The sequence below is a fragment of the Anolis carolinensis genome, chromosome 3 (assembly GCF_035594765.1).
Source record: "Anolis carolinensis isolate JA03-04 chromosome 3, rAnoCar3.1.pri, whole genome shotgun sequence".
In the NCBI taxonomy this organism is placed as follows: Eukaryota; Metazoa; Chordata; class Lepidosauria; order Squamata; family Dactyloidae; genus Anolis; species Anolis carolinensis.
The window spans coordinates 55,935,476-55,948,919 of record NC_085843.1 but is presented as its reverse complement, the minus strand read 5'-3'; the positions used below and the strand labels follow the sequence as shown (position 1 = coordinate 55,948,919).

The following is a 13,444-nucleotide window of genomic DNA, read 5'->3' as shown; positions in this document are numbered from 1 at the left end:
TGAGGCTGTAGACTCATATAATGTAGTTTAACTGCACTGAACTGCATTATATGTCATTGTCATTCAGTGACACACACCTTTCCTCAAAACTAGGGGCCCTTCCACACAGCCCTATAACCCAGAATATCAAGTCACAAACTCCCGCAATATCTGCTTTGAACTGGGTTATCTGAGCCCACACTGCCATATATTCTAGTTTAAAGTAGATAATGTGGGGTTTTATTCAGCTGTGTGGAAGGGGCCCATTAATCAAGGTGGCAACTGTGGCTCTCCAAATGTTTGGACTGCAACTCCATGAGATCTAGCAGAACAGCCCAAAGGAATGTGGTTGTTATTTCTATCCAACAACATCTAAAGGAGTTGTTAGATGAGAGCCTTCCAAACTGTGTGTCGTGACACATTAGTGTGTAGGTGTGTTGCATGAAAATAACTAGAAATGACAAAAGCCATGGAAATGTGTTATGATATTTTGTTGTTTATTTGTTCAGTTGCTTCTGACTCTTCGTGACCTCATGGACCAGTCCACACCAGAGCTCCTTCAGTCATCGCCACCCCTAGCTCCTTCAAGGTCAAGCCAGTCACTACAAGGTTACCATCCATCCATCTTGCCCTTGGTCGACCCCTTTTCCATTTTCCCGAGCATCAGTCTCTTCTCCAAGCTTTCCTGTCTTCTCATTATGTGGCCAAAATACTTCATCTTTGCCTCTAATATCCTTCCCTTCAGTGAGCAGTCGGGCATTATTTCCTGGAGTATGGACTGGTTGGATCTTCTTGCAGTCTGAGGCACTCTCCGAATTTTCCTCCAACACCACAGTTCAAAAGCGTCTATCTTCCTTTGCTCAGACTTCCTTATGGTCCAGCTCTCACATCCATAGGTTACTACAGGGAATAACATTGTTTTAACTATGCGGACCTTTGTTGTCAGTGTGATGTCTCTACTCTTCACTATTTTATCGAGATTGGTCATTGCTCTCCTCCCACAAAGTAAACGTCTTCTGATTTCCTGGCTTCAGTCTGTGTCTGCAGTAATCTTTGTGCCAGGAAATACAAAGTCTGTCACTTGCCTCCGTGTTTTGATCTTAAAAATCACATATTTTAAATAATATAGATGAAATGTTTTCATGTTATAACCCCATAAGTTTCATGATTACAGTTTAAGTATGTGTCCACATCTCTTATAAGGGGTTGGTTTAACCTTAGGTTTGCTAGTAAAACTGAATTACTATGTTGTGAAAAGATATATGTCTTAAAAGTGTGTCACCAACATGAAATGTTTGGAAAACTCAGCCTATGGTATATGAAAGGATCATGCATTGTAAGTCGATGGAACAGATACATTTTAAGTGTAACTCCACCATATATATGTATGTATACACACACACACACACACACACACAGTGTTCCCTCACTACTTCGCAGTTCACTTTTTGCAGATTTGCTATTTCGCGGTTTTTCAATAAACTCTAAAATATTATAAATCATAAAAAATTACAATTTACAGCCTAAGGAAGGAAGGAAGGAGAAGCTGAAGGGAGAAAAAAAGGAGCCCAAGTGGCAACGAAAGGAGAAGGAGGCAATTTATCAACACACAATTGATTGATAAAGACTTAAAATAGTGTATAACTACTAAAATAATATATAAATATATAGCATCCTAACTTCACAGATTTTCACTTATTGTGGGTGGTCCTGGAACCTAACTCCCACGATAAGTGAGGTAACACTGTATATCAACCTTTGAATAGTATAGAGGAGGTTTAACACCCCTGTGGTGTTTGCTTTGCTGTCTGTGTCCCTGTTTAGAAGAGTTCACCTCACTTTCTGTCCCTGAGATCATTGGAGTTCAGAAAATGTGGCTTGTGGAAACAAGCATTGGTGCCCAAACTTCAGTGGAGACACCTTTTCCCCATGATAACTCTTTCAGGAGTGAATGTCCCATCCTAGGGGTGAATTTCCTTCACTTCCTGTTGTCTCACCCCTGTCTTAACTATGAGTCGTTTGAAAGACGAATGTTTGTAACTCAGGGACTGTGTGTATTTCAGACTGCAGGAAATTCACAATATCTAAATGTACTCTCACTGACTTTAGATAAAAAGATTCACATGTATCTCTGGATTTCTAGACAGATGTTTAGACTGTAAATAATAAAAACTACAAAAATAATCTCCATTAACCAGAGTAGGATTTGGGTCTCAACAGATGTGCATAGGATTGTTGTTATGTAGTGTACTGTAGTGTACTGGATTAAATGCAAGTGCTATGATTTTAGTATTAGCATATAACATTGGATGTATTTATTTTGGTAACTTGCAATGGTGTAATTAAGGGACACAGGACCACAACAAAAGTGGGGAAATGTGAATTTAAAAAAATACCAGACAGAACAGCTTTCTAGGAATTTCTAGGTCGCCCAGTGCTCCATAGAGTTACATTGGAGGATCTAGAGATTTCTAGAGAGATCATATCAATCAAATTGCCAAAAAATGTCAAAGTTAAATCCACTATATGTGGAGGGATGACTATATATTTTCAACCAGCAAATAAAACAACTGAACATGAAAAAAAACTGTGTAGCTCCATGGACCAAAGTTGGAGATCATGACACTATGTAACAAAATTTGAAAAAAAAATCTATTCCTGATTTGACCATGTTATTTCTCTTTAATTGTGTGGTACTTACTTTGAAAATAGTTGTTATGCTCCAGAAACTTCACTTTTGAGGCTGCCACAAACTATGTTGGATTGGTTGAGACTCAATGAGATATTCGTTGAAAAATTATAGAAAAATGTGCTGCAAGATGCCCCGCAAAAACAGTTTTTGCAGTTTAATAAACTTTTCCCATGTTTTTATGTTTTTATGATAGATCCAATCAGGAAATTACATTTATAACTGAGGAACAAAACTTGTGTTATGAAGCAGATGATGATGACATTTGTGTTTGGGTAAGTATAAATCTTGTTTTGAATAATGGCACATTTCATTTCTATTGGTAGCACATATTTAAATATTTTGCCTAAGTAGATTCTAGATTTTCAGAAATGGAATAATGCACATTTCCTCACACTTCTATTACCCATAAGGTTAGGCAGACAGTAGCATGTGTCTTGGCTCTATAGATTTCGTAATTTTTCCTGGCATTTTCAATTCAAAGCAATCTTTATTCATGATCTTCACCAAACAATTAGCAAAAGACAGGTTACAAAAATAATACAATCAAAACCATATAAAACATTATAAATGATTAAAAAAGAAAAATGACATATAAAACACATAAAAATACAAATATATTCTATAAGTATTTTTTAAAAACTTGCTTCAACTTTTGCATCAACATAGTAAACATAGGTACTTGTGAATATCTTGGGGACGTGAACAGTCAATAGTTTCTGTTTCCTTGTGTTCTTACCAAAACTGTTTTCCATTCTGAGGTGCACTGTCTTATATACTGTGTCTCTTCTTTTCTTGCCTCATTCTATTTTTTCATGAGGCAGACTTTATATTTGTATTAAATGCAATTGCAAATCATTGGCAGGAAATTTAAAATGTCGTTTTCCTTGCTTTCTGAATATTTAGTGGTTCTTATCAGAGGCAAAATTCTGGACTAAATCAACAACCCACGCTCAGTGCAGTTGACCCCTTTCTATTTTTAGCTATTTCTAAAATGTATCTAAAAATCCAAGTTTTATTTATATAATATCCACCAAATAAGAGATTTCTTATTTACAGAAAAATATAATCTCCCGACCCCACTCCTGAAAGGAAAAAAAGGAAACAGTCCTAAAACACTTTAATGCTACTGTAACTAACTCAGCCAGCCACCATGTTGAATAAAGGCAGCCAAAAGACAGGAACTGTGCTGGTCGGTGTAAGACAACAAGTGAATTAACTCTGCCCTACACACACACACAAATAGCACACAATTGAAACTATAAAGAATGATATATCTAGGGAAACAGAATGCATTGGAATTTGGTTGGGATTAAAGGCCTGATCCCATACCATGGGAATGAATATGGTGAAAAATCCCTGACTCCGGTTGACCTCTGAGTTATATACTAGCGACTCTCAAGCTTATGAAAAATTCTATGGGGCCTTTCTGAGCATGTTGGCAATTCATCCTAAAGGGATTTTCTGAAATGGATTATACTTTCCATAGCAGCAAACCCTTTCCATTGTTTCAAACTGGAGAGAATTTGCTGAGCTATGGAGAATGGAAAAAACAGAGCCAGCAAAAGTGCATACCTGCACATTTCTCGTATCATTCTCCACCCTCTTAAAAATATTTGGACTTGCAATACATAGGCAAGTGGTCATCTGCCCAGGCCTAACAGAGTTTTTTTAATCCTCTTTCTAAAATAAAATAGGTATTTTCAACATTAGAAACTGCTAAAACAAAAACAAAATATACCTCAGTTGTATTGGTCCATAGACAAAAATCTACCAGATCCACAGATATTTTTATCAGAGCTAATCAGAGTGCCACAAAATAGCCAACACACCCATTTTGGTCAGCCCTAACAAAGATATTGTCTCAGTGTAGACTTTTTCTTTTAAGCATTAGCAATGTATACTGATAATAAAGCAGACATCTTTAAAACCTTTGTATTTCTTGGGAGATATCAGAGAAATTGGAGGATTTGACACCATACACCTGTTGCTTCGTTATTTATTTGTGAACATCCCTGTTGGCCACTGCAGAAGACTACATGGTCCTTCGTCTGGTCCTATAAAGCCATTTTTGTATTTCTGACCGCAGTGTGGTCTGGAATAGTAGCACGTTTCTGTCCAGATTATATCCAACCAGCTTCATTCTGCATTGGGTCCTACACAGGCTCATCCTGTCAAAGTAATGACCAGAAAAGCAGAGTAGTCCATGCGGTCTGCACAGTTGGTCTAAACAGTGCTACCAGCACCTAAGACATAGGTACCAACCACAAAATGTAGCATGACATATTTGAGGAATATATTTGGTACCAAAATAAAATGCTCTCATTTACTTTGGTTAGAAAGGATCTAGTTGTGGTTAAATGTAACCATAAGCTAATTATATTTTAACGCCTTTACTATCAAACAATACAATAATGATACATTTAAAAGAAAGTGTTATTTTACCTTAAAACCCAAAAGACATTATGCAGTACAGACAGCAGTGAAATGTACAATGAAATTATAGGCAGTAGTGAAATATACAACAACATTACTCTGCCATCCTACTTCTAGTCTTGCTTTTCTGGTATGAGGTGAGCTCAAACATCTGCCGAAAGGGATGCAGCACGGTGATAGGATTCAAGGCAACAGTGTAGCATCCAACAATGGACTAAAGTCAGAGGCGGACCTAGGTAATTTTGCCTAGTAGGCTAACCTAGTAGCCGCCCCCCCCCCCGAAATTGCGCCCCCCATACCGTCTGCAGTGGCGGTGGCAAGCGAGGCGCGCATGCCGCCCGGAAGGCGTGGGCCCACCTTCCGGGCAACATGCATGCTCTCCAGCCGCTGGAGGGCGCGCTCACCACCGAAAGAGGAAGGCCTCGCTCTTCTCACAAGACTTTGCGAAACCTCGCGAGACTTCACTCTTCTCGCGAGGCCTCACGAGACCTCGCGAAACCTCGTGAGACCTCATGAGAAGAGCGAGGCCTTCCTCGTTCAGGGGCGAGCGAGCCAATGGTCCCCGCCGCCATGGGGGCACCTCTATGGCGCCCCCAGAGACAGTGTGCCACAAGTGGGCGCTTACTTTGGCCTCCATGTTGGACCGGCCCTGACTAAAGTGTTACCTTTCCTCTGTCCCACGTTCATGTTTATACAATTTCTAGAGCTTTCCATCCCGTTCAAAATTAATGGGATGGCATAATTTAAGATTTTATCTTTTATGGAAAAATGAACCAAATAAAATTCCCACCCATCTGCACAGACCAAATGGTACTGATATGGCTTTTCCCAGAAGAGTTGGGATTGCAACCTGTACCCACCATGTAGCTCTTAAGAATGAGTATGTCTGGGAGGGGCGGGGGCCGGGGGAGGTGAATCATAGAGGTGGCAAGTCCAATTCAAGATCACAAAGGCAGATGGGCAAAACTCCCTTTTTTATTTTCAAATGTTTTTATCCCAAATTCTTACTAGGCAGCTTATGAAGAATGTGAGTCCTGGTAGATCCTTATACTAAAAAAATAAGTTATAATTGATCACTAGCAGTTTCTCCCACATAGATAGCATTAAAAAGACAGCATTAAAACACAATAAATCTAAATATCCTAAAGGCATTAGATCCCATTTCATCTTAGAAGCTAAGCGGGATCATTTGTACTCAAACGGGAAGCAACCAACAGATACCAGGTGCTAAAAGCTATATTTCATAGGAGGAAACTGCTAAACCACCCCTGAGTATTCCTTGCCTAAGAAAACCTCATGAAATGCATAGGGTCACCATAAGTCAACAGATGACTTGAAGGCACATACATATACAAAAGAGGCCAGCTCATGTTCTATAAGTCTATGTTTTAAGTATCAGGAGAGTGGAATCTTTTTGCCTCCAGCTTTCTTTATTGCTATTCAACATGATATCTGGTAAGGGAATGCAGGAATTTTAGTGGAAAATATCTGGAGAACCCCTGGCTTCCCAAGTAATTCAGAGGAAAACTCCTCATCCTGCTCTTAGAATAATAGAATCATAGAATAGTAGAGTTGGAAGAGACCTCATGGGCCATCCAGTCCAACCCCCTGCCAAGAAGCAGGAAATCGCATTCAAAGCACCCCAGACAGATGGCCATCCAGCCTCTGCTTAAAAGCCTCCACAGTCCGGGGAAGAGAGTTCCACTGCCGAACAGCCCTCACTGTGAGGAAGTTCTTCCTAGTGTTCAGGTGGAATCTCCTTTCCTGTAGTTTGAAGCTTCAATGTGATTTCACTGGGGCCACATTGGACAAAGAGAAAGAAACAAGTGACCCACATTCTTTTACTGAAAGTGGATATTTCTGATAATGGCTTGACACCATCATACATATCTGAGAATCAGAGTTATGTAATCACTTAAGTGCTGAACTAGTGCTCCAGGAGGCCAGGGTTCAAACACACACAGAGCTTTAGAAAACTACTGGGTGACTTTGGGTACATCAAATCCCTCATCCTGAGAGGAATGCAGTGGAAAACTTCAGGTGAACAAATCTTATGACAAAAACCCCAGGGTGGTGTTGCCATAAGACATAGGCAACAGAAGGCACAGTCTGGGCATCAAGGTCTAGAACAGTGATTTTCAACCTGGGGTCCCCAGATGTTTTTGGCCTACAACTCACAGAAATCCCAGCCAGTTTACTAGCTGTTAGGATTTCTGAGAGTTGAAGGCTAAAAACATCTGGGGACCTCAGGTTGAGAACCACTGGTCTAGAAGGACATACAAATTGTAATGTGTTCAGAGAAGAGCAACCATGAGTTATGAGGAATGACTTAGAAAGTTATGTATGATTTTATCTTGGAGAAGAGAGAACTGAGAGGTGACCTAACACCCATCTTTAAATATCTGAAAGGAGGTCGTATGAAGCATGGAGCTAATGTGAACACAAATTTAAATGGATTGAAATTACAAGAAAAGACATTCCACTTAAACATTAGGAAGAACTTTTTACTATAATAATTGTTCAATAGTGGAACAGACCGCTTCATGGAAAGAGGGTATACTCTCTTTCTTTGAGGGTCTTTAAGCAGAGGTTGAATGGGTATCTTTCTGGAAAGCTGTAGTTGCATATTTCAGCATGGATGAAGGGGTTGCAGTAGATGGCTTTTGTGGCCTATCACTATTTTAAAATGTTATGACTTTGTGATTCTATGCCAACAACAGAATGTCACATAAGAGGTTCTCTGCTTTTAATAATGGTGATCTATGTGACAGACAAAATGATAAGTTACTTAAAAAAACTACACTGGAATGAGACTGGAAATTTGAGCATACCACACTGCAGATCTTCCCTGTCACAAGGAGACAGTTGGATTTCACTTAACAACGTTAACTGCCTATATTCCCTTTTTTGCAAGAGAAATAGCTTTAAGTTGAATGACTACATGGGAGAAAAAAAATCTAAACTAGCTCCATAAAGAAGCAAAAAAATAATAAAATAAACTATGATTTTATCAATATTTGTGACAATTTAGTGAAGAAACATGCTGTCTGGATTCTTGGAAAAAATATATAAACAAATATGATCAGTTACTATATTTGGTCTACTTGCTATTCTGGGGAGGTTTCCACCTTGGATTTGTAATACTGTATTATAGTGCATTTACTTTACAGTACTGAGGCACCTGCCTTAGAAGGAAGAGAAAATGGATGACATGATAGCTAGCACCAACTCTTGGATAAAAAGGACTGTCAACACAGTTATGCATTTATAGCTCCTTTCTAACCAAAAACACAGATAAGGAACAATATTAAAATGACTGGCTTAGCATTTTAAAACTTCTGAGATTATCTCAGAGCCTCTTGAGCCAGTATCCTCATACAGTCAGATCATCTGACCTGGCCCGACTGCTACTTTTGCTTAACCTGCTAAGAGGTCTTGTATCAGCTGTAGATGGTAGAGCCACATTTCCTCCTAGAGGCTCTTGCTCATCCTCCATGTGCTTCTCTTCTCCTACTTTTACTCCTGCTTTCTCTTTAAATCCCTCCGCTCCTTGCTCATCTTGGACTTCTTCAGCCACCTCTTGTTCTGGTTGTTCCACTTTCTCCTCTTCCTGTTCATCCCGTTGGACATAGGATGGCAACTGCTCCTCAAAGGCACTGGGAATGTCCTCCAGGTGTTCCATGCTCATCTTCTCCTCAAACTCATTCAGTGAAGGAGGAACAGGTGTGGTTTCTGCTCCCACTTCTGTCAAAGGGAAGTAGTGGAATGCTGGCTTCTCCTCCTCCAGCAGCTTGTAACCTTTGACTTTTTGAATGGATGAAACAGCAATAGAGTGAAGGGGCTTCTCTGGGGTTTCTACAGACCGTTGTTGACGTGTTTTCCTGAAGGCATTCAGAATCTTCTTAAGACCCAAGTGGCTGATCTCCACAATGTTGAGGAAGAGGGAAACTGATGCCACAACCAACATAAACATGATGAAAATTGTCTTTTCTGTAGGTCTGGACACAAAACAGTCTACAAGGTTGGGGCAAGGCCACCTACCACAGCGGTACAGAGGAAGAATTCTGAAACCATAAAGGAAGTACTGACCCACTATGAACCCTACTTCAAACAGGGTTTTGAAAAAGATGTGGCAGATATAGGTTCTCAAAAGTGTTCCCTCCAGGCGGAACCTCTTGGTTCCCTTGGTAGATACTGGACTCTTCTGCTCTGGATCAAGGGATGATTTTTCATCTTCTCTTTCATCTTGCTGCTGCAGAGCTCTCTCTGCTTCTTCCCGCGCTCTCTTTTTCTCTTCCATCCTTACATGGTGTGCAGTGTGACCCAAGTAAATTAGGGAGGGAGTGGAGACAAAGATGATCTGCAGGACCCATAGCCGGATATGGGAGATGGGGAAGGCCTCATCATAGCAGACATTCTCACAACCTGGCTGCTGGGTGTTGCACACAAAGTCTGACTGTTCATCTCCCCATACAAACTCTGCAGCAGTGCCTAAGATCAGGATGCGGAAAATGAAGAGCACCGTAAGCCAAACTCTCCCAAGGACAGTGGAATGTTCATTCACCTCTTCCAAAATGTTTCCCAAGAAACTCCAGTCACCCATTTCTGGTTGGCTGTTTAAAAGAAAGACAACGATTAAATTAAGTAAAACGATTTAAATTTATACAATATTCTATTTGGTGCAGTCTTTTAAGATCTTACAATTCCAACATTAGTAATTCAACGTTCAATTGCAAGTCACAAACCACTGAAGTAAATATAATATGTTCCATTGGCTTCACCAGTTCTCAACTGCACTATTTAATCCTCAAGGGACCACTATAAACAAACATAATTGCCAGACAGCATAATATCTGACGCAGCTACACAGCACTTCTCCAAATGCTAATGAAAAACCTATTTAAATCCTGTAATTTATAGATAATTTTCTCTGGCTTCAATGCTAGTGTTCTAATGCAGCAGTAAGACTCTGATGGCCATTCTGGTATCTTTTCTAATTGCCAATCTAGATTGTGGGGCAATTCAGCACCCACACACTGAACAAAACCTATTCTAAGGCAGCATACTACACTGCAAGTAGATAAGGAACTACATTTATACCAGAGCCTTGGGCATTTCCTTAAGCACACATGTAAAAAACATACAAATTGTACAGACACTAGAGTAACCACTCAACAAGATTCTAGCCATATTCTGAGCCATGGGACAACCTTTCCCCACCTTCAAATAAATTCCTCAAGCATTACATCTGCAGGATTAAGGATCTTGCTAAAAGCATTTGCACAGATAATAGAAAACAGAGTATCAAATTATCAAATATCTGTACCATTGAACCAGTCCTGTCATCTATCCAGATAATGTTTAAGTTATGAATTTAAATAGTCTATTGATTGTTTTAAATGCATTGATCTTATATGTTCTTTAAACTTATTTTTAATTGATTTCAGTATTCGGTTTTCTAACTGATAGTTCATGTTGTAATTTAATATGCTTATTTATTTATTAATTTACAACATTTCTATCCCGCCTTTCTCAACCGCGAAGGGGACTCAAGGCTGCTTTACAACATAGGCAACTATTCGATGCCTTTAAAGACAATGTACAATAAAATAAACATTTAAAATAAAGTTATCAAATCCAATTAAAAATTTAAAAAACATTTAGAGCAATACCAACATGTTGCTAATCCCCAACCAATTTTATTAATTTTAATAATTTTATCCATGTCTATGTTTAATGCCCAAGGCACTGCACAGGTACCATTTGTATGCCGCCTTGAGTCCCCCTCGGGATAGAAAAAGGTGGGATATAAACATTGTAAATAAATAAATAAACTGATGGGGAGAAGTAAGAAATCAGCAACTATCTGGTGCTGTAAGCATCAGTGCAATCAGTCAAGTCATAATCATACATTGTTATTTACCAAGTGCAGCTGCAACACCGTATGGTAGGTCACAGAAATCCCTAAGATTAGACTATATTCGCACATGTATCAAAATTTAATAAAACTTACTCTATGAAATTTCTGTTTCATATTCTACAAAATAAACAGGCTAAATTTGGACTTGCCAAATTGCTAATATCTAAATATATGTGTACATATTGCTAATATCTAAGTACATTTGCTTCCAAGTACATATGTTCTGAAGAAACACGTGGGATTTTATTTTCTATATTGATTTTTTTAAATGATTTCTATATGCATTATCTATATTGTTTCTAATACACTGCATATATGTATTCACTCAGCACTTCAAGGTGTACATTCCCAATGCAAATTTAGTTGCCAGTTTCGAATTGTTTGACATCACAATATGATAATGTGCATATTTTTCTAAATAATTTCACCACCTCATCGTGAGTAATTTGTATGCTCTTCTTTGGTTCCCACTTGATTTTCTTCAAGCATCTCGCTAACCTCAGACAAAATCTCTAAAAGTATTCTGTAATCTGATCAGAACATTCAAAATATTTATTCTTTCATTTCTTGAAGAGCTTCTCTGACAAGGAATAGGTCACAGTGTTCTCAATCCATCAACTGCCTCATGGGTTCTTTTAGAAAATTACAATTCTTTGGGCAACTCACAAGTACTTTTGTTTGAAAAAGATTCTGTGCTAGTACCCTTCCAACTTCTGAGATATATCCATAATCCTGGCATTAAAGTTTATTGCCTGAAAACCAAATAGTTTATTTCAACACACTTCACTAGCATTATTTCAGTGCTGATAAAGTCAGGTATGCATCTGAATAGAACCTATTGTTTTCCCCATATGCATTCCCATAATCCCACTGAAAGTCCATGGGAATCTGTAAATAAATATAAATTAAAATAATCACTGCACAAATTGCTTATTCTAAGTCAGGGCACCTTTGCATATTCAATTTTCCCACCTGTGGTACCACACAAAAAGATGCAGATGTGAAACACGAGACTATGGCTGTTTGTCACCAATATGTTTCTTATATGTTAGGAACACATTGGAAAAACAGTCATGGTCTTAACCTTTAGATGGGTCAAATGAAGAAGAGCTCTGAGGATCTATTGAAGGTGGAAGATGAAGGAGAGGAAGAGGAAGAAATAACACCTTGGCCTTTAACATGCTGACGTCATCAAATTCTACTAAATCCATTAAAAAAACAATGCCATCAATCAGGCAACTTGCCACAGTGAAAAGGATCCCCCGAAGTATGTGCTCCTCTCGTCACTTGATGCTCCACAGCAAAAAAGTGAACTTTAGCTTCTCCCTGCTCTAAAAGCCCCAACCTTGTCGCATGACTGAGCAGATGTGACTGGATCAGCAATGATGGGTGGGCTTTAGTTGCCCTGCAGTATATAAGCTCCAGGCCAGACATCTTTAGAAAGCAAATGACATTGGTGACTGGAGAACAATAGAGTGGAAAGGGGGAAAGTGAGAAGCAAACAATGAAAAATGGAGAGGGGGGGGGGACAAAGTGAACTAGGATAGGCAACAGGCAATGGAAGGATAGTCCAGGCAAAAATACTATTTGCAGAGTGCAGGACTGGCCTACACTGAAACTTTCATTTGGGAATTGAGGATGTTCATAAATCCAGATAAATAGGACTAATAGTTTGGCCGAAATCTTAACGTAGCCAGGGGTGATCTAAACTGACCCGTTATCCCAGGGCCAGTCCGGTGTAGTGCATAGCAGATTGGCCCCATATGGCTATCATGCCACCATCACCCCTGTCAGGGCAATGGGGAAGGAGCAGAGAGAGGAGGGATTTTCCCCTTCTCCCCTCTTCCTTCCTCGATAGCCCTGTCCCCATCTGACATCATTCCAGGTGACAGCTGGCCAGCAGGACCCATATCACACACAGAAACCATTGCAACATGGAGAATAGAAAGGGGTGGTAAATGCTATCCTGTATCCTCAGGCTGCCTGAGCCCATTTTGGAACCAGCTTGTTTACATGGGCCCAAAGTTGCAGGATATTCTGAGTTCTGGGCCAGAATGCGGAGTGAGTATCCCATGACTTTGGTTAAGGTTGTGATAAAGTGGCTTTGCAATGCATAACCCTGGACCACCACTGTGTGACATTTGGCTTCCATGGAGCTGGTCCAGAGTCCCTTCACAGTAAATAGATATGCCCCATGGAACCTGGTTACTGCTGGGTTGCAGTTCAATGAGTCCACTTTATCTTCCATGGCAACATCCTATGAAATCCTGGGGTTTGCAATTCAAGAGCAGGAACATAGAATTTTTCTGGCAGAGTTCTAGTATCTCACCAAACTACAAACTCAGGATTCCAAAAGATGCCTCCATACAAATTAAAGTGAAAACGCAGTGCTATAATTCTATAGTGTGAAAGGGCACCAG

At 39.5% G+C, this 13,444-nt stretch overlaps 1 protein-coding gene across 1 annotated transcript; it reads right to left on the bottom strand.

Annotated features, from left to right (window-relative positions):
• Positions 1-3,138: 3,138 nt before the first annotated feature.
• On the bottom strand, positions 3,139-9,741 carry gja8 (gap junction protein alpha 8). Its single transcript, XM_062974960.1, has one exon. The coding sequence runs from the start codon at positions 9,705-9,707 to the stop codon at positions 8,478-8,480; it is 1,230 nt and encodes a 409-aa protein (XP_062831030.1). The 5' UTR covers positions 9,708-9,741; the 3' UTR covers positions 3,139-8,477.
• Between the last annotated feature and the right edge of the window lie 3,703 nt (positions 9,742-13,444).

What these genes read in the sequence shown, in the direction of transcription:
- gja8 (XM_062974960.1), bottom strand. Translation starts at nt 9,707, where the DNA reads ATGGGTGACTGGAGTTTCTTGGGAAACATTTTGGAAGAGGTGAATGAA.